A 22,891-nucleotide genomic window follows, 5' to 3' on the forward strand; every position below is an offset into this window, starting at 1 on the left:
CTTTGCTTGAAAAATGACCATTAGAACCAGATTAATTGGTACTTTATGCACTTAGAGGGCCAGATGTATCAAGCTTCAAAAAGTGATAAAATGGAGTGTGATAAACAGCCAGCCAATCAGCTCCTTCCTGCCATTTTTCAAACCCAGCCTGCAACCTGGTAGTTTAGAGCTGATTGGCTAGCTGTTTATCACTCTCCATTTTATCACTTGATACATCAGGCCCAAAGGCTTCATAAATAGACTTCTTAGCCCTAGATAATAGTCCAACTGTCCCATTACTAAGAAAAGGCAAGCCAATTGGGGGCTCTGCCCAGATTCCATGACAGTTAGGAGATGCTGCTATCTGGGGCTACTAACTGGTGCACACAGCACTGAACGGGGGTGGGCGTGAAGATGGTTGTGGGTGCCCCAAAGGTTGAGAGGTATTAGATCTGATTTAGCAGACACTTGATTGTTGACTTGTTGCCTACACACGGGGTGATTTCAGGGCATTTTAGAAGAAATCTGACTTCGTTTGACTATATCGCTTAGAAAATGCCCCAACATCGTTCCGTGTGTATGGGGCCATAGCAATAACTAGCGATGCGCAGCCCTGCACATAAGTTCCAGCATGCTGGATAAATCTAGTTAGATCACTGGTCAGAGTTGGTGTTCTCACTGGAGAACATTGGCCCTGACAGATTGCTCAGCACACATCGCTGGCTTAGTGATCTTGCGGAGAGATCTGAGCGATCTTCTTTGCTCAAATCGCTCAGCAAAATCTCCCCTTGTGTAGGCCCCATTACTCCAAGGCTGTCGTCAGGAAACATTAGGATCTGAAATCTAATATTTGGTCTATCTGCATTCCAACATTTCATAGCAAAATATGACGTGAGTGACAACTGGATAGCCATAGACCATCTGATTGCCCTCAGTTATACGCTCTGTATATAACACTATTATTACTACTACAGCATATATTTAAGTTATCTAATAACCTGATTACTGTAAGTACATTGCTAGAGAAAAAAAAAATAAGACAGACTTGCATTCAGTATTATGACTGGGCAAGTATTAAATATTCCGGGATTAGATCACATGGGGGGAGAAAAAAAATGCTAATTCCATATAAGATAAAATTGTAGCCGTTTCCAGTAAAGCATTTGTGTGTGTAATAAAAGGAAGCTCTGTATCCGGCTGCCGCAGCTCTCCCGTTCCACAGGCTACTGCTACCCAGCAATTAACTAAATTGGCTTTTTATTAAAGTGATAATATAGATGTACAGTACAATACTTTAACCTCCGGGGTGATCTATCAAAGTCGTTTAAATTGCTCAGTGGCATGAAATGCGCCTCTTAGTACAGCACCAATGAGGAATTGCTTCCAGACAAATTGGCAAAATCTTTTTATGCCATCAAATTTGCCTAATGCAGTCTGTAGGTTAATCTAGAAAAAAAAAAAAAAGGGCGAGCTGAAATGTATTCCTGTATCTTATTATCCTTAGCTGTCAATGGATAAATCATTGCTGACACAGCATCTTCTGAATCGCTCCGGAGAGGAAAAATCATTTAGGACAATCATTCCTCTTTAGTTTTACAAGATGCCACTTAAGTGCGAGATTCCGTTTAACATGGCTGATCTTAGATAGCTGGCTTCTTTTTGCTCATTTTCAGATGAGTGTTATCACTGTACCCAGTGAGTTAGGATAAAAGAAAGGAATAAGGACACAGCGATGGACTAAAGAGAAATCAATGGAACGGATTAGGCTAATAAACAGCCCTAATGGGAGTATCATGCATTCTCGGGATTGGAGAGACCTTTCTGACATATGACCAGTTTGTATAGCTGCCATGAAAAGTGTAGCCTTACGTTCCTGTAACGGTAACAACAACAACAACAGTAATGTGATGTTTAGAATGTAAGCTCTCACAAGCAGGGCCCTCTTCCCTCATGTGCTTTCCCTTCTCTTAATTAAACCATCTTTGATGTCACCAAATCCTGCAGTTTACTGACACCCCTGAGACCTATCTCAGTGTCGTCTGCTGATGCTGCTATGTTTATGTACCCTGTACTTGTCCTCTATTGTGTTGAGCTGTAAGTCATGGTTTCCTGTTTAGCTTACTTATTTATATACTTTTTAATTTGTACTGCGGATCCCTTGTTGCACCATATAAATAAAGGACAATAATAATAATAGATTATTGTATAATGCACACCTTCGGTGTGAATACTGCAGATATTATAGTTGGTGCCAATTTTTGCCTCGGTGAAAAATTTCTACTTTTCTCAGTTTTTTTTAGGTAAATGGGAATTCACCCTATTCAAATAGAGGGACAATTTTTGCCTAGGGAAAAAAAAAAAACATTCAGATTGCCAAGTTAGCTATTTTCTGAGGCAATTTCCTCCCATGCATTATCCCCCCCCCCCCCCCCCCCCTCCAAATTTTTTTTGAAGAGGTATGAGTGTCAGTGCCTTCAATAGTGTTGAATACAGCCACAATTGAATTGTTGGGTATTGAATTAGGTCAGTTTTTTTTGACTATCTGAAAACAAGGACTAATTAAATTGCGCCCCCCAAAAGTCACTGAGAAATTCATTCCCCATATCACAATGAGGTGAGGCATCTCCAAATAAATAAAATAAGGCAAAGTTCATTATTTTTGCTATATACGGTATGCTTTCACTTGTACTACCAGTAATTGTGTAACATACTGAATAAGCATCACTTTTGTGAGTACTGCTTTAACCTACCAAAGTAAAACATCCTTAAGGCAAAACACCTGCTCAGATTTTCACTGATGGATTCTTGAGATTTATTTGTTTTATTGGTTAATAGTACTGGTATCACAATATCATTTTATTGCAGGCAAAAATTTTCCGGTGCAATTATGCTGATATTTAATCACAAAAGCAGAATAATCCGTCCATGTATCTCAAATCTGCATAGCTATGATTAGAAATGCATAAATATGTATTGAAATAAGAGAAAGTGGCTCTTCGGTCCACAGGTGACATGCAGGGAATGCAGCCGGCTTAATCACCTGTCATTTACAGATAAGCAGTATGACTGAATTATGATGTTTGTGGGAAAAAGGGGAAACATTTGGTTCTCTGTAGTCCGCTGCCTATGTGACTTGGAACAACGATTTTGTAAGCTGATTACTTAAGCAATTTATGTTGTCACTCTCCTCTGATTGCCTTAAAGTGCATTACATTAACTAAATGAAAGAGAGCCATTACGAATTTACTGTTCCAATTAACCTGAAAACGCCACTTCAGCTTCCTACATTTTATGTTGGTGAAAATGTGGAAGAGATTCTATTAGAGGCAGTATACCAGCTGCCACGGACACTGAGGAAGGTCAGGGGAACATATTTTATTATTTATTTATTTTATTCACAAGAAAATCTGGCAGTTGGGGTTGTATGGAGACTAGAATGAGTCTGTGACACCAGTCACATTCAGTACACCGAAGATATGCAATAGGCAGTGTGATGACACAAGTGTGCGAGACACACTTGTGGCTAAATGACTTCACTGCAGCCTTCCACTTTTCCATATGCACCAAGCATTCTAGCTCACTCTAGAGCAATGAACACCAGTCAGATATTGCGACCACACGTCGGCAAGGGCATACATACCTCCAATGCAGGGAGGCGACTGGGCAAAAGGTAATTACTAGTGATGTTTTTTTATTTATTTTTCGTGCAGCAGGGCCAACCTGAGAACATAGCTAAAGACAGTGGGAGTTCGTATATTGGGCAGGTACATCGTTCCGATTCAGCCAGAAATGACATTTCTGGCAGAGATCATTCTAGGGCAGGCATAGGCAACCTGCAGTCCTCCAGCTGTTGTGAATCTACACATCCCAGCATGCGTTGCCAGAGTACTGCTATTAGCAAACACTAAAACTGTAGCAATGCATGCTGGGATGTGTAGTTTCACAACAGCTGGAGGTCCGCAGGTTGCTTATCACTGTTCTAGGGTGTACCCGGCTCATTCTGAGATATCCTTTATTTTCTCCGAACATCACTACTAATTGGTGTGTATTCAATGGTGCTGGCGAGCTGTGACAGCGAGCAGGGTCAGTATTCAACTGACCCCCTGCATACGTCAACTCCCCCTCTCTCCATTTTTGGAGCGAGGGGGAATTGGCATAACCAGCCCCTAAAACAGCGAGACTCGCAGCTAAATGCAGCGGGCTCTCTAAATTAGTCGCGAGCCACGCTGTTTGGGGGAATCCTCGCCGTCCTATGACAGCGAGGATTCCCCCGAAACATTGAATACGGTGAGCGGCCGCTGCAGGGGTTAAACAGCGAGGACCACTTGTTTTCGGCCGATCCCCGCCATTTAACCCCCTTGCTGGCTGCATTGAATATATGGACCATTGTGTCTACTGCTGCACAGGATTACAATGCTTGGTTTTAGCATATCCAAATTCGCTGTCTTTTTCACACTTGCATGCTTGACTGGATAAAGTGTTAGAAGGACCTGGACCTGAAATTGCTCAATGGCCTATGAGAAGCACAGGAGGCATGATGAGTTGTGAGCATATACACCTCAATTCACCAGTTATTGTAGAAGTAGCAGGTTCCAGAATCACACTCTGCTTGGATAACGGAACAGAGATAACCCTGCTCTGAGGCTGTGACTTCTACCCATTCTATTCCTGCTGATGTGTAAACAACCAGAAAGCTCATTGCTTTACCATTATCTTGTTGTCTACATGCTCTCCGAACCACAACATCTGCACAAACACACACTGTGAATTGTTCATATTTTATGCAACAGCAAATGAAGTGATTTTATAAAGAAGAAAATAACATAAAAAAGCCCCTCTAGTAAATCAAATGTTTCAAAATGTCACTAATAAAAAAATAAAGATCATCATTGTCAATACCAGGAACTATTCACCATAACTCATCATGAATCAGATGATAAGGCAGCAAAGCCATAAGTAGAGATGACTGAAGATCGTGTCAGACAGGAGACACACAATGGATGAAGATTATACGAGAATCAATATATCACTATTATCTACTTTGCTTGTTGAAGAGCTACATGTGACGGAACGCTTCTTACACCCGGCTCCGCTATTTTGAGGAAAAGCATGAAGACAGATAAGATACAGATTCTCTGTGTATACACCAACAAAACATGTTTCTAATCTCATTTTGATAGGCCGCCATGAAGATAGGCATGGTGGGTAAATGCCTCAACACATCCTTAGTGTGGAATCATGACCTTAGTGAGAGGAATACCGTGCACGGGTATCACTGCTATGAGAATGTCAGGTAGAAGGAAACCAAGAAAACAAGAGTTTTTGGGTCACATTTTAATAACTATGCTTTATTCCTCTAAATCGCTTTATTGTACTGTAAGTGCTTCTCTGGAGCCCTCACTGGGGGATATACTACTTCATCATAATTGATCAAGTCATGGCATTTTATTTAGTTTTACCCTATTATACCTATAAAACTACGGTTTATTGCAAATGCCATACAATGAAAAAATATTATTTATCAAGAATAAAGTCTATTGTTAATATTTTTAAATGACTGTTATTATTATGATCACTACCAGTTTTGAGTCATTTCAATTGATTAAATTCCTTCTCTTCACTAAATATGAGACAGCAATAGCATTGTGTAGTGACATACTGGGGGACATGAATCAGCCCAGGCATGTGACTACGAGGGTTCACATCAAGGGGGTGTGGTCACAGTTCAGGGAAGGCGTGCCATGAGTAAGGGGGCCTGGCCTTGCAGCACCCCTCCCCATGTATCTATATACCGGAAGCGGCTGGGAGTGAGGCTGAGCAGAAAGTCAGAAGGCTGAGATGCTTGGCTAGCCCCGCTCTATGTGTGACCAGCCAGTCCAGCCTTGTGTTGAGGGCTATCCATGCAATGTCACTAATGGACAATAAATATTGAGCTAGGCAGTAGCTGTAAGTATTCTTATATAAATCAATTTTGAAATACTGATACTGCATAATATGTCTGGAAGGAATGGTTAAAGTATCCCTCCTATGTAAAAATATATAGTACTTAAAATTTGTATAAATTTACACCAAATCTTAAAAATTATCAACTTAGGGTCATCAGGAGCCCCTCAGCCTGCTGTCAATGAACAACACTTTACTGTACATGTCTAAAAAATAGGTCAGGTCAGCATGAGAAAGGAGAAAACGGTAGGAGCAAGTAGGAGCATTCAGGAGTTGGGAAAGAGGCTCCAGGTGACCCTAGGTTGGTAATTTTAAAAAAATTGGAACAACTAATGCTATTGGTCCAACAAATGCTATTGTTCCATCACAGTGGTCCAACAATGGGAATCGAATCAGGTCACCCGAAGAACACGCCGCCACAGGAGAAGTATATTTATGGCAGACTCAGAACTTTAGTATATGATATGAATTTAGGTATAGTGTCATCCCGTAAACCAAATTCATATTTCAACTTTATCTATTGTCTGCTATGGTCAATAAAGTTGGTGACTTTCTAGAATATTTCCACCCAAAACCCCCCAAAAAAGGAATCAAGTAAATATTGTATAATATTTTGAAAAACGAATCCAAAATGTTTATACGGAGGCTGTATTTAAAATGTAATTTATATTAAAATATTTTAATTTAAGAATTATTATAAATTTGGAGCTTTTGTGATCAATATTAAAAAAAACAAATAATAATAAGGGTCAACCCACCCCTGACCAACACGACAAAAATACTTTAAAACGTGTCTTATAAAAGATCCATCTGGGTATATAAACCTGCAGCCCCTGATTCTACCGCAGGGAACATAATTATTTAATTTCTCTTATTAAAAAAAAAAAGTTTATTGCATCTCTTATGAATCCTTATGAAAAACAGGACATCGAGACAAAAAAATTGCACTTTATGAAGTTGATATGCAAGAATGATTTCCTGTACGAGACGTCTGCTGGTTTCTATTTTTGAAACAAGTCAAAATATTGTTTGAATGCCATAAAACATTTGAATTGTGCAGTATTAAGGTATGCGATGCATTACACAATGTCATAAACCCCAAGACGACACAGCTCTATTGGAAAATACTTACAGATTTTTAATATCGACTGAGCCGCGAAACGCCTTTCTGGGGATTGCCTGAATCTGGTTTTCACTGAGGTCACTGAAAAGAGAAAAAGAAAATAAATTAAGTTTACAGGGACTTCAAATAATGTTTCATACAGGGTACCTTATATCTTAATAAAATTATAGATAAACCAGTCCTGCAAACCTTCCTCAATAATGGTGAAGAAAAGGCACAAAACAAGTTGTCTTCCATGTTCGAAATCCATTTTTTTTTAATAAACGCAGCTGAGATAGTAATACTTTTGCTTTCTGATTACTCACTGAACATGAACTTTGTTTCATGCACAAAAATAACAGTTTGTATATAATTACCTTCAGGTTATGTTTAAAAAACAATTACTTGAATAATTTAAAAAAATAAAAAATAAACAAATTGTGACATCCAAGCATTTAAACTCAAAAATAAATAAAATGTATGGTTTAACTAGACAGAGCTGCTATATAACCACACAAGTGCACGTTTTATAATGCTTCATAATATCGCCCCAGGTAGGAAAATATTTTCTGTATTTATATGTAGGACCGCAAAAAAAATTCAATTTTTAACCTTTTTTTTTATATGGTGATTGAGTTGGAAAGACTATTTTTGAATTTTGATATTTTAATTCTGAGTTTTGTTATAACAGAAAACACATTAAAATAATAATATTGCAAATAATTGAGTCATGGGCTAATTAGTGAAGGAATGCAGTTTCATTTTAAGATATTTACTAATAGAATGAGTGCGTGTAAGGTAAGTAGGACAATCTTTTTAGCTGAAAAGCATACTCAGCTATTCTGTAATTGTATCTGGACTGTGCTGGGCTGACAGTCAATCCCGTAACTGAAAGAAGTAATGACCTTCAGTATGAATGTCAGTCTGATTTATATGTTCCTTTACGAGAAAAAATCCACCAGGCCACGAGTGTGTAGTATACACTTAGTACCGCACTGATTTATTTACGATCAAATCATAACACAATGCAAATGTTAATCAGAAACACAGAACAAATCTATATATGAGTAAACCATTTCCCTGATATTCTGTATTGGGGAACACATGTTAATTGTTATACATCATGCTGTGCGCAGATGTGTAGAACATTTCCATTGTGATCTGTGTTATGTAATGTTATATCTAGACATTATTTGCAATCACTTACCTCAAACCTGTACCTGTCATAAAACGTAACTGGTAAAAATATAAATACTAGGAGCTATGACCCGATAATCTAAGGGTTAATCGCAAACATTGGTGAATATCCTTCCTCCATAAGTGCTTTGCCCTCTATCCAGGTGCATTGATATTCTTAAAAACTCTATTCACTACTGATGTATTTTAAACCTAAGAGGACTTTTAGGAAAATGTTGCACATGAAAAAGTTTCTATGATTCAGAGTGCAGGATGAACAACAAGGTGTGTGTGGTAGTCACCAAGAGCCCCCCCTCTCGAAATGGAGGGGGCATGTCCTCACAAGCACCCCTGTTTCATCAGAACAGCAAAAGTTTTGCAACTCCAGATGGCGCCAGTGAGTCAGTAATAATCTTATAATAACAGGTAATAAGGGGGAAATGCAAAAATACTTCCTTTATGCACGGTGGTCAAATTCCATATGCGGAGTATCTCTGTCAGTTGGTAAACTCCGGTATATGCAAAAAAGAAAGGCTCAGGATAGTGAAGCCAGTTTTAATATACATACATGGACATGAAATACAAATAAATACACAATGATGAATCCAGTATAAAACAAACAAAATCCAGCAATCAAGTGCCCAGTACAATTACCGGATAAAGTATCAGAACTGGGTGTTAATCAGTTCATAAGCTCGGTATAATAGTCACCAGTCTGGTCCCGGGTAGCAGTCCTGGGTGTAGAATACCGGAGGTAAATTCCTGGTGTCCCCTTGAGCTGGATCAAGAAAGGCTGCCACTTCACTTAGCCAACGCGTTTCGACCTTATGTTGAAAAGGTCTTTTTCAAGGCTTGCTACCCGGGACCAGACTGGGGACTATTATACCGAGCTTATGAACTGATTAACACCCAGTTCTGATACTTTATCCGGTAATTGTACTGGGCACTTGATTGCTGGATTTTGTTTGTTTTTTACTGGATTCATCATTGTGTATTTATTTGTATTTCATGTCCATGTATGTACTGTATATGTATATTAAAACTGGCTTCACTATCCTGAGCCTTTCTTTTTTTGCATATACCGGAGTCTACCAACTGACAGAGATACTCCGCATATGGAATTTGACCACCGTGCATAAAGGAAGTATTTTTGCATTTCCCCCTTATTACCTGTTATTATAAGATTATTACTGACTCACTGGCGCCATCTGGAGTTGCAAAACTTTTGCTGTTCGGATGTTTTAATTGTTGAAGGTTTTTTTGGATACCCTTCTTTGTAATTTCTGTGGCGGCCTGGCGCAGAACTGTAATAGACATCACCCACTGTACCCCTGTTTCATCAGTCTGGGGCACTACGGATGGTGTAATGGTTAGCATTAATGCCTCACAGCGCTGGTAATCGGTTCGATTCCTACCATGGCCCTAACTGTACAGACTTTGTATGTTCTCCCTGTACTTGCGTGGGTTTCCTCCGGGTACTCTGGTTTCTTCCCACAATCCAAAAATATACTGGTAGGCTAATTGGCTCCCAACAAATTAACCCTAGAATGTCTGTGTGTGAGTGTACATGTGGTAGGGAATATAGATTGTAAGCTCCACCGGGGCAGGGACTGATGTGAATGTTCAAGTATTCTCTGTAAAGCGCTGCGGAATATGTATGCGCTATATAAGAAACTGTTAATAATAATATTCATCACTCCTGAAGATAATGGGCTTCTCTCAGAGACTCTCCCTACCCTGTGTAGATGTCAAGCACATGCGCACAACATCTACAGTATTCACTGGTGTGTGACTGCTGGACAGTCCCGAAAAACAGGAGTGTCCTGCCCAAAGCGGGACACTTGGGAGGTATAAGTTTCTGTGTGGCGTAAAGTGATCTGTGGGCACATTTCTGGTACCCATCTTCATATCATAATGAACATTTTATTGGTAGGGGCACCAACAAACCGTAATCAAAGCAGACATTTATCGTAATTGCTATAGTGAATCACACTTGCCTACTGTTTCGGAGTGTTAGGGAGCTCCCAGGACAGTAAGTAATGCTTCTAGATCTTGGTGATCCTTCATGTGGTATGGTCCAAGCCCTGATGACACCATTTGCCTCAATATGGCTTCCCTTAAAATATCACAGATGAGGCGCAACACGTAGCCAAGCTCGGATGATTATTAACAGGCATTAGCACACACACAGGGGAGATATACTAAGCCTTAAAAAGTGATAAAATGGAGAGGGATAAACAAACGCCAATCAGCGTGTAACTGTCATTTTTCAATCATAGCCTGTATCATGACAGCTAGGAGCTGATTGGCTGGTAGTATATTGCTCTCTATTTATAACTTTTAAAGCTTAGTATATCTGGGCCAGTGTGTGTGAAGGATATTACCAGTACTAGCAAATGTACAGCCAGGGTTTCTGAAGTAAATATGGGGTAATCTTTTCTTTAACTCCTAGGGGCTTATTCATCATCGGTATATAACTCGGCATGAGTTACGGTGGATACTTAGCTACTGGATCAACTGACAATGGATGTGGGGGACAGTTGACCCTAAATCAGCTGTCCCCCATGATCCCTGACACTGCTACAAAAGAAGCGGTGACACTGCAAATCCAGCCTACTGGCCATGTGAGGCCTGACATCACTTACAGTATGTTGGCCGCCATCTCAAGATAGTGTCGGTTTCCAAACCGACACCCACTCTACCTTCCATTTCCTCTTATTTCTGGCTATGATGTCCCCTTCCCTTCCCTTCTTTTATCATGCCTTTCACTTGTATGTACTGTATTTATGTATTTCTTCAGATTTTTCTATGGTGTCCTTCAACAAATAGGAACTAAATTAGGAATCAAAAGATGCAGTAGTTAGAAAATAAATGGTCTAGAAGCCAATAATAATTACAAATGCTGTTAGATCTACGGATGGAAGCTATCGCCATTGCCGTCCGCCAGAAAGAAGCCCCCGCGCATGAGACGTGTGTGCTCTATTCTCCCAGAAGCCCTGCAGCCCTGTCCCCACTCCCTGTCTGTCTAACCGTCCATCTCCACGCTCCCTGCCCGCCTCCTTTGAAGTGGAGATGGGCAGGGAAGCTCCCTGTCCCCGCTCTCTGCCGACCAGCTGATTGGGACATGGGAGCGAGTGAGACGCTTGCGCATCTCCGCCCCCGCCATCCACCAGTTCAGCCAGAAACAGCACCATGTGAGCTGGCGGGCTGGCTGAGAGGGCCTCCGTCTGTACCACAAAGTAGTGGAACTCAAAGCTCATCAGGCCAGAACAGGAGTACTATGAAGATAAGGGTTATGGCATAGATAGTCGACAGTGTCTATGTCAACAGTCACTAGGTTGACCACTAATGGTCCACAGTAAGTAGGTTGAGTCAACAAGAGTGGTCAACATACACTAATGTGTAAAATGTCGACAAAAAGCAAAAAGGTCGATATGAACATGGTTGTCAGTGGGAAACATGTTGACACAATTTTTTTGCAGTCTTTTGATGTCTATGTCGTCATGTATAACGTATAAATGTACTTTCCGTCGGTTAAAAAACATCATGAAAAACTCGTGTCGGCCTTTCCAGCGTGGACCATGTGCATGTTAACATTTTTCTTGTGTTAAAGTTCTGTCATTGTCGACCTAGTGTATGTTGACCATTCTTAGTCAACGACCTCCTCACTGTCAAACACTAATGGAGGACCTAGTAACTGTCAACCGGATACCGATGATAAGTAGCCTGAATTGCTCTGACAGTTTGTACTCTTCTTTGGTTACAAAATAATATAAAATAATATACTGGCAGCGATAAAATCTTTAATATTGTATACTGCAATAAAGTCTAAAAAAAAAAAATGACATCATCGCTGTGATGCATTACTTAGCTAAATAAATAATCCTCAGAATGGTCCCCCTGACCTGGCCTAGATTTACAATGCCAGAAAAAGTTCCCTTCTTACACTATCTGAAACCGGGAGGGATACTTAGAAAATAAACCAACCATTACACGTAAAATCCATCGTTACGTTTTACATGAAGAATGTCCAAGAAAAGAATGTTCATTAACACGACAAGTGTAATGTCCTCCGCTCGCTCTTGGCAGCCACTATCCAGTGTAATTATTATCACTAGAACATATGGGAACTAATAGGTGTCCTGACATATACAGACTGTATGAGCGATGAAGAGGAATATGTGGGGCGACGCTGTGTTCTACAGCACTGCACCGAAAAAGAGAGAGATACCTCGGGTTCATCTCGGTAGAGCTGTCAGACTATAAAGGCCAGCGGCTATTATTTTAAGCTATTGCATCAAGCCATTACAATAATGTCCTTGCAGTAATGCCATCTTATTTATAGATTCATTTATGACTTCCCTTTAAATGCTGCTTCAGCGCTCTAAGAAAGAGCGAAGAGCTTAATTATGTAAAAAGAAAAGAGAAAGCCGTCCGGACGATTCCTCTTTTTGTTCCAGTTGTGTTTCAAAGGGATATACCATCTACCACAGAGGAGCAATAAATCTTAGTGGATGGCAACCCGCTTGCAAATTTAATTACCAGTAATTTTATTCCCCCCTCTACGGTTTAACCTTCCTAAAAGTCTGACAGTGACATCATAAATCTCCAGTGCCATCCACTGCTATCAAAAGCATTGACTAATGCTCAATGACTAATGTGTCCCGATATCCTTTCAGAGAGGAGGGAGGACAGACTGCTGAGACAGTGCTGGGAAGAGGCACGAAGTGGCACTTTCCTAATATCAGATGGAAAGACACGTACCCCCATAAGAGAAAAGGGTGCTATTTCCCAGGTATGATGGTGAAAATGTACAGTGTACGATTACACCCCAATACTATTACCGACCTTACAAGTCCTAAAATGGGAAATATACAGGGCCGGTGTGGAGTGCCCAGGTGGGGGGGGGGGGCCTGGCACTCACCTGATACATGGAGGGAGGGGGGCATGGAGGGGCTGCCCGCCCGCCTGCGATGCGGCGCGCAAGGTACCTTGGTGTCGTGGCACTCGACGTGTGTGTGTGGGGGGGGGGTGCCAGGTGATGCGGTGCGGGAGTCACCTGGGGATTCCCCTGCTCTACCCGCAGAGAGTGGGAAACTTACCACTGCTGCGATCCAGGTCCTCTGCTGTTCCAAGGCCGCCGAGTCACTCCACCGGGAGCGATGCTAGGGGGGGGGGGGGGGGGCGAGAGTTGCCGCCGCCGCCAACCTCCATCCAGGGGGGCCTGCTCCAAACTGCCGCCCTCCAGTGGCCGGCGCCCTAGGCAAATGCCTAAGGCTGCCTAGTGGTTGCGCTGGCCCTGGAAATATATACCTTATGCCTCAGACGTATGCTGATGTCTCCAATAACTGCAGATTGTATCACAAATCTGTTATAGTCTTAGCTGTTCTAGACCTGTATAAAACATTTAATTATTACTATTATTAACAAATTCACTTTATATGTCCCTACCAATAGAATATTCACTCCTGGAGGGTTTGATGTTTCTATTGTACTTGGGCATTTTAGAGGATTGTACTAGTTTCAACATTGCATTTTAAGAAATGTCTCCCCATTGCTGAGAGCTTTGGGCCTAATTCAGACCTGTTCCCTCCCAGCCTAGCAAACAAGCCAGCGCCTCCTGCTGAACTAGAAGAAGACAGAAATTATTTCTCTCCCCTTCGGTAATAAGTGTCAGTGAATTTTATTCCTACCGTCGGAACAGGGACGATTTTGTCCCCTTCTGATTGGGCTTGAATTAGGCCCTCTATTCCCTCCTGTGCCTCTCTCTGCCAGTGTCTGCACCTCTCTATCCTGCCAGCCCCCTCCGTCTACATTATCCTGCCCCCTCAGTCACTTTCTCTCCTGCACCTTCTTTGCAGACAAGTCTCCTTCCAGCCACCAGCAGACCAACATCATCAGCAAAGTTGATGAATATCTGCCCTAACATGCATTACATACATGTACCCAGTAGGTGACCAGCGAGTAACTATGGCAAGTGCATGCTCCCCATGCAAATGGTCCGATGTGCACGTGCATGCACCAACACATTAATGTTTATATTATACAAAAAAGCAGGATATACAGGACCATCTTAACAGCATTATGGGCCACTGGGCAAAGCAGTGTTGTGAGGCCCCTACATACACAACCTCACCTCTCTATCGGCTCCTCACTAATGACAATGGGCATGATGACATCACGCCTGACATTCAGTGCGATCAGTAGAGGAGGAAGATGCTGGCCAGCGCTAATGGTACATGATAACCCTACATGGGATCAGTTTAGTTATTATTTTAAAGTTGAACTCAATGGGCAACGCAGTGGACTTGAGGCCAAAGGGCTGAAAGCAGCAACTCTTTTCCGGCCTAGAAATGACTATATTGTTGGAACAAATTAGATTCTCCTATGTATTATTCTGGTAAATCTGCAATGCATTGACTAGGCTTCTGCTTTCCCATTTTTCCCATTAGACTTTATTTTACATGCAAGATTAAAGCTATTCTTCTAGATAGATATTATTCACGGTGACCATGATCTTTTTATGTGATCAAATCTAATTGAATCAGACTTCACAAAAATCTTTCACTCCATCATCTGACATGGATCAGCAATCCCTTTCTCAGATATCACAGGCGAACAAATATTTCCGTAGCCCGGCGCTCTGTGCACTGGAGAATCTGATTAAAATATCATTGTGCAGCTTCTAAGCAGATGTTTTGGCAATACACGGCGAACAATGGTAAATGTAAAGAAATGCCTTGTACATTGATTGAATCAAGTATGATTCATAGCATGACATAAATCACAGTCTTCTCTCATTTTGGTTAGTGAATCTAGATATAACTTACATAGCGTAGTACACAAAACAAGACCAATATAATCGCTATACACAGATGCAACACAATAAAGTGCTCTAAAATATATCACCTCCACAATGTACCACAGGCCTGCTGTGAGCTTCATTTTCTCATTTGCCCTGTAGTAGTAATATACATTGCCTTCGGCTGTTCCTTTGTCTTACTGTATCCTGAGTGCCGCCAGACCTTGGCCCTTATTCTGATCGGTGCGGCTGGATCCGAATATGCGTCCAGGACCGTGCGTGCGAAACCCCGCCTTCCATATGGATCGCCAACTCCGTCCGTACGCGGTAAGAAGCTGTCCGAACGGACCGCACATGTATTTTTCATGGAATACGCCTCCTCCATCTAAGGGAACCTCCCCCATCATTCGATGGTCGCAGATCATCGAATGCAGGACCGAGTGGTCCACCAGCTCCCGCAACCTCAGACCACACAGACATTTTTCCGTGCAAAAGCAGGGATCTGGGCGGGCAGCTGACATCCGGCGATGTCATATGTCCGCCCACTACACGTGCGTCACGGCCGCATTACCATACGTACGCCCAGCGTTTGCATGGGAACGCCCATGAAACGCGGGGCGTATGCATATGGTAATGAGCCCAAATAGCCCTTCACGCCCCTCTCCACCCCCTGTTCGGAGTGTTCACATATCATGCGGGATTTGGCCGTACGCCCCGCTCGCACATGCGCAGAGACGCCTCTGCACATGCGCAGACACAAAACATTGGCGGGCCGTACGCACGCGGATATATATGCACCAACCAGAATAAGGGCCCTTGTTCTCTCTCTCTCTCTCTGGTCCAGATTCTCTAAGCTTCAAAAGTGATAAAATGGAGAGTGATAAACAGCCAGCCAATCAGCTCCTGTCTGACATTTTTCAAACACAGTCTGTGACATGTCAGGTAGGAGCTGATTGGCTGGCTGTTTATCACTCTCCAGTTTATCACTTTTAAAGCTTAGAGAATCTCTCTCTCTCTCTCTCTCTCTCTCTCTCTCTATATATATATCTATCTGTAGAACAAGGTATAGAAGGAAACGCTTCTTAGTGCAAAAATGTTTTTTATTAAAAGGCAATTAGCTACTTCACAAAAAAAAGACACAATAGACAGGTACTCGTACCCCACAATTCATCAGTGTGGGCTTAGATACCACATGATTTTAAAATCAACATGAACAAGCAGTCACCGTCAGATTCCTACTGTTAGCCGTCAGGGGTCCCGCTGCAGTGTCTGTGGTCCGTGTAGACTTCTCACACTGGATTGCGTCTCTCCCCTGCTGACAGGCAGCCGGCACAGAGTTAGCATCTGGTGAGACAGGCCCAAACGCGTTTTGTCATATACACACACACATACACACATGCACTCAGTCGAGTCACGATATTACGACTACACCCTACATTTGACGCTGCGTGTCATACGCTGGCTTGATGGGTATATAAGGTGTGCGATAGGCCGTCTGCACATATATTACTTGTTGCTACAGATGGAGCAGCTCTCAATAGAGCTGTCCTGGCGATTTTATCAGCAATCGCCGCCTTTCGCCATCTGCCAGACGGGGGCGAGCGCACACAAGATGCTTGCGCGCCCCATTCTGACGGAGCACACCACCGCCCTCCACCAGCTCCCCAGTTGCCGCCCGTAGCCATCTGGTGATTCCCTGAGCTGGCGGAGAGGCGCTCCATCGTATTATGGGTAATTTGGCAACAGGCATTTGGCAACAGGCCAATTGTGAACTGTCCGCATTCTGCTGTGGTGAATGTGCATTGTAACTGGACAAATGGCACCACTGCAAATAACTGACGTGGGAACTGCAGAGCACCACGTGACAGTGGAGCAGTTCACCATCCACATGAAGCTGGGGGCTACTAGACGTGTCTAAAATGACAGTTCAGCGTAGAACACAAGCTGGTGGTGTCAGGCGTTATGGTCGGGGAAATGTTTTTGTGGCAATCTCTGGGCCCACTCATCTATGTGGAAGGCACTCTCGACTGATTTGGTTATAAATCCATCCATGCAGATCACGTACACCCATCCATGCTGATTCCCTGGGACGGATGGGATTTTCCAGTAAGATAATGCAATGTTACACTGCTAGAAATGTCTGTCAGTGGTTATACGAGCATGACCAAGACTTCAAAGTTCTGCCCTGGCCCCCTAATTCCATACACTTACCTAACTGAGCCTCTGTGGGACCACCTTGATCATCAACAGGAATAGAACTATGGATCCTCCACCATGCACCCAACAGCAGCAGCTGTGTGATGCACTACAGTCACAATGGCTCCAAATACAAACCTACCATCAACCTATTGAGTCACTCCCAGCATAACATACTACAAATATAGACCATTGATATGTTATGTGCAGGACATGGGGGAGATATATTAAAGCCTGGAGTTAATGAGAAATAAGTAACAACCAATCAGCTTTGTAATTTTTTAGTCTAAAAATTGCAAGGTTACGAACAGGGCCCACCTACCTCTATATTGGTCTGTTACTACACAGTTTTTTTCATCAGTGTTGTTTCCAATTGTAAAGTGAAACGGAATATGCTGCACCATACTGTACAAGAAACTGTAAAAAATTTAATAAATAGGCTGCGTTTGAAAAATGACAGGACAGGAGCTGATTGGCTGGTGCTCTCTCTCTCTCATCACACTTTGAGAAATCTCCATAGAGATGTTTGTCATTATGCAATATAGTTACTCTAACTACATGATATACTGTAAGTGAAGGAACACAAATTCTGGCAAAATGAGTGTATATGAATATTTCCCTTTTCGGTTAGAGGGGGGGGGGGGGGAGGGATTCAATTGCCCGCAATAAATTACTGTGTGAGAAAAAGGTGGCAGCCTTGGTCTATAATGCCCGGGCTGTGATTAATCAGTTGCACTCCTTTTTTCACCTTTTTTTAAACAGAAATTAAGATTGTGATAAGATTGTGATTTAACGTTGTTGCGGTTAACCCGCCGGTTATGGGATTTTTGTTCCGAATCCGTTGAAAAGTGTAAAAAAAGAGTCCCAATAAATACTGCTGGCGGGGACTAATTGAATAGCCCCGAGGGATCAATTAGTCCGGAGGTAAATTAAATTACTGCTGCTAATTGAGTTCATCCCCTAAAACGGAAACTTGTAAACCAAACTACAGTAATATGCTGTGAACAAATTGACGGATTATAGATGGCACAATTATATGCCAACATTTATACATATGTTCCCATGAAAAGGTGCCAAACCTATGACCATATCTTTATCTACTTATAATTAAATATAATACTTATTAGATGCTGCGGTGGGAACAGTAATTTGGACGGATGTCTTGCTTTTCTTTTCGCTGCCATTTGTCTCCCCCACCCCCTTATAATAAAGGCAATCATCATAAAAGGGTCATATATTGTATTTCGGCGTACAATTGGGAATCAAAGAGAGTCGCAGCATCCAGCCAAATATGTGAAGTACATTAAAGTAAAGCAATATCAATCATTCCCCTTCTGAATAACATTATGGTTGCTTGTTAGCATAAAGAAAAACCTCTCAAACCTCAGTCTCGTCATGGAAGTCAATTCATTGACCACAAAATCAATTCTGTCCTGCGCGCACTCTCTCTCTCTCTCCAAAAGTGCACTTAAATCAATTTGTTACAAGTGCACCGCATAAAATTAGATGTGAACAAAATATGCTTGGTTCTGATGTCGTTATAATACACCCAGAATTCTCCGCTGTTTGTTACAACAATAACAGGAGCGGCATTTGCAACATGAACCGGCCCCACCCATCGTTCTAGCAGGCCTGTAAATTCCCAATTAGCAAACCTCAGTATCACATCTGCTTGCCATTAAACCATTTGCGGGAATAAACCAATTGCTTTCATTTGTCAAGTACCCGACTGACACAACAAAGACAAATGGTTTCATCTTCTCGAGGAGTATACCAAGCACACAGACAAACATACACATACACTCATACACATACACACACATATATTTTAAGTTCTGGTGTGCATGGCCATCTCAGGACATGATATAAAGTTTGTATGCTTAAGGGGGTAATTCAGGCTTGAACGCAAAGTTGTGAATCCGCACGGCGAATGATTATCAATAGGCTGCTCATGCGCAGGGGCCCTAATACGCATGCCCGAGTCCATCCTGCGATAAAAGCCTACTACTTTTTGGAATGGCCGGCCATTCCTACGTTGATCGACAGGAAGTAGGTGTCTGGGGGTGGTAACTGGCTGTTTCATGGGAGCACCAATAAAAACACTGGGAGATAGGCCAGATGCACTAAGCTGCAACATTTATGAAATGGAGAGTGATAAACAGCCAGCCAATCAGCTCCTGCCTGACATTTTTCAAACACAGTCTGTGACATGGCAGGTAGGAGCTGATTGGCTGGCTGTTTATCACTCTCTATTTTATCACATTAGAATTTGCGCTGGGAGAGACATCTTAAAAGCAAGTCAGTAATACTCCGCAAGTCAACCAGACTTAATACTGATTTCACTTTGTATCCTTAGAGTTATTTGCCTCTTACAATACATATATCTGTGCAAGCACCGGAGGCATGGTGTCATTTTCCAGTTTACATCTATATGTTAGACAGTAAATTAAGAAAGTAAAAGTCACAATCATATAACTGTAATTTCACGGCTGTATTTCTTGCACGTGCGGGCGCACAGAGACTGCATTTCCGCAGCCACTACAAGGCACCAGATGTGTTTTTATCTGTTAACAATGAATGTTTGTCTCGCTGATTGCCCAGCAATGCATAATATGTTATTGCTATTTTAAGTCCTTACCGCCATTCTCTATCTTATTTGTTACTTTTTTGGGGGATGAGGATGATTTCTCCAAATCTTTCATGCACATAACACAATGCGCACACTGAGGAGGTAACACGTGATGCCTGCAATTTGGACTGAGTAGTGCAAGGTGCTCAACGTTTATGCCAAAAATATCCCATGCCGTCATCCAACACAACTTGTAGCTAACCGGGGGCCAGATGAACTAAGCTTCAAAGGTGATAAAATGGAAAGTGAAAAACAGCCAGCCAATCAGCTCCTACCTGCCATGTCACAGACTGTTTGAAAAGTGTCAGGCAGGAGCTGATTGCAGTGGCGTAAGTTAGTCCATGCAGCCCGGAGGCAAGATAAAAGTTAGTGCCCCCCCCCCCCCCCAGAGAGAGAGAGAGAGAGAGATAGAGATATATCAGAGAAAGAATGTTAGGGAGAGAGAGGATTTCACAGACTCACCCTCACCGTCTGCTGCTGCAGCGCCTCCCACTCAGATCCCTGCTCTTAGTTTGCGCGTGGACTCCCAGCTCTTCATCACTGTTCCACAGTGACATTGTTGGCAGGCCGACTTCCGCCCCAGCTAAGTGACAGGGTGGAATGGTGACGGTGCCACGGCCGCATACACGCAATGGTACAGGGGAGGGGGCGGGGCCGCCAGCACGCACGCACCACTGCACTGCACACAAGGGTACGGGGAGCAGGGGGGATCGCCCACCCGCACCACACAAGGTTACGGGGAGGGGGCCGCACGTCCGCACCACTGCGCACAAGGCTACGGAGGAGGGGGGCCGCGCTGTGCTGCATATGCATAATATAGCCGCATGTTGCGACAGGCGGCAGCGGCTATGTTATGCAACACAGCGCGGGCCCCCCTCCCCCGTAGCCTTGTGCGCAGTGGTGCTGAAGACCTATAAGAACTGTTCTGGAATCTGGTGTATGTTCTGGTCTTCTCCCTAATGTAATCAGGTCGGAACATCGGAGGCAATGGAGCCACTGCCCCCTTTAAGCCTGGCGCCCGGCGGCAGAAGACTCCATTGCCTCCGGGAGTTCCGCCACTGGCTGATTGGTTGGTTGTTTATCACTGTCCATTTTATCACTTTTGAAGCTTAGCGCATCTGACCATGAATCTGTCCTATTACTGGAGGTGAGCATTGTGTTAGTAAAATCAAACGGAAATTTCATTTCGGAAATAAAGTATTTGTTTTAAATGTTTTCAAGTGTTGGTAACACTAACAAAAATAACAGTAATGCAGACGTGTATACAGTATATCTGCAAGAGACAAGTGTATGTGTGTCTTCTGGGTAAACATATCAAGTACATGACAATGATGTCACAGAAGTGACATCAGGCTGAGCCAGGAAACGACATTCGTCATCTTACTGTATGTATTGATAAATGACACATTACAGTAAAATGCCATCATTTACCTATCTATTTTCATTACAGGATCTGCCAGAAATTATATCTGACATTATGGTTTCTAAAATGTTTCTATGCCAATTGGACAGCTTTAATGGAATGTAGGATTCACCTGCATGGCTGAGAACAGTATATTTCATATATAACCAAGATTGTGAATGTAACAGTCCACAACAGTGCAAGCCGTCAGCACAAAGAATGCCACAATCAGTGCTCTAGGGCAGAAGACCCGGTAATCCGAACACGACAAATACTTTTAGAATTTGCTTTTATTCTGCTTTACAGAAGGCTGGACACATATAACTGGGATTTATCAATCAATGACAGCAGACAGCTGTGGCTGGAACTACAAGTTGCAGCAAAACACGCCCTATTCTAGAACTATAGTTCCCACAATAACCACCTTATTAACCTGCTGCTTCATGTCACAGCATCTGATCCACTCACCAAGGATATACCTCCCGAGGTACAAGGTTGACCCGTGAAAGAGACCACCCAGAAATTAAGATGAAATGGCAGAGGCAAAATGTTCATAAACATGTATTATTTTGTTCCTTAGAGACAGTTTCAATGACTGCGTTTAATGATGTGTTGGAGTGACAATGGCGTTTCTCCAGCTTAAAGCGCTCCGAGCCCCACTGTGAGCACATATGTGAAATATGCAACTGGACCACTTGACACTGGCAGATGCAAAATGAAGTCCTGATGGCAAATTAGTTGTTCTTTTCTTTACTTTTATTAACCCTGAGAGAATGAGGAAACCCATCCACAAGGCAATAAGGTTTATTTAATAAAGAAATACAAAGAGAACTCTTGTGGAGGAATTCATAGGTACCAATCAGAGGTCAAGCAACTGAATAGTTGCTATGGGTTACAACAGGATGTTTATTTATACCACTTAATTAAGCAGTCCTTATAGCAGTGGTGGGCAATAGGTGGCGAATCTCCAGCCTTTACCTGCGGCACCCAGATCCTTTCCGCGTGTGTTTCTCAGATTTGTGTTCTAGTGCTTATAAGTTGTTTAAAACACTTTGATTAAATGTATTGTTTTAGCTTATTGGTAAGACAAAGGGGAAGGGGTGGCCATTTTGAAGTTCCCTACCAGAAATTATTTCATGGAAGCCCTAGGCCAAAAGTTTCATATATGGAGAAATTCAGAAAATCATATTAACCCCTTCAGTGGTGGCTTTTTTTTTTTAGGGAGCGCTCCCCACTGGGTGAGTTTTTTTCTGGGGAGCGCTCCCTAAAAACAAACCCACCACTGTAACCCAAGGTCTGGGCAGCTCTGCTAAACAGTCCTTTTGCCGCTGCCCTGCCATGCCCCCGGCAACCCGGCTGTGTGAGGCATGACGTTACAAGGTCACGCCACATACAGATGGAGGAAGGAGGCAGGGCCGTGCAGCAGGAGCCGGGCAGCCACTGAAGATGAGCGTGGCACTGATCTCAGCGGTGCTGCCCGGCAGGAGGGCGTGCAGGCAGTGGCACGCCTGAGAATTTTCCGGATTTGCCAGTCTGCACACTGGAGCAAAACACAGAAAATTCTCGGGAATGCCACTGAAGGGGTTAAATGAAGTACATTGTATTTATAAGCAGTGGCGTTTTTTACCTATGGGCGGCAGGACTGCACCCCCACCCGGGTTA

The 22,891-nt window shown here is 42.7% G+C and overlaps 1 protein-coding gene across 5 annotated transcripts in view; it reads right to left on the reverse strand.

Annotated features, from left to right (window-relative positions):
* SLIT2 (slit guidance ligand 2) overlaps nucleotides 1–22,891 on the reverse strand; it is a 260,597-nt gene that overhangs the window by 83,203 nt on the left and 154,503 nt on the right. For all 5 annotated transcript variants that reach the window (XM_083161418.1, XM_083161417.1, XM_083161416.1 and 2 more), the window contains exon 5: nucleotides 7,055–7,126. In XM_083161418.1, coding sequence (XP_083017544.1) covers nucleotides 7,055–7,126 — 72 coding nt within the window. The remainder of the gene's footprint in view (nucleotides 1–7,054; nucleotides 7,127–22,891) is intronic.

Source organism: Crinia signifera, chromosome 1 (genome assembly GCF_055691185.1).
Source record: "Crinia signifera chromosome 1, ASM5569118v1, whole genome shotgun sequence".
Classification (NCBI taxonomy): domain Eukaryota; kingdom Metazoa; phylum Chordata; class Amphibia; order Anura; family Myobatrachidae; genus Crinia; species Crinia signifera.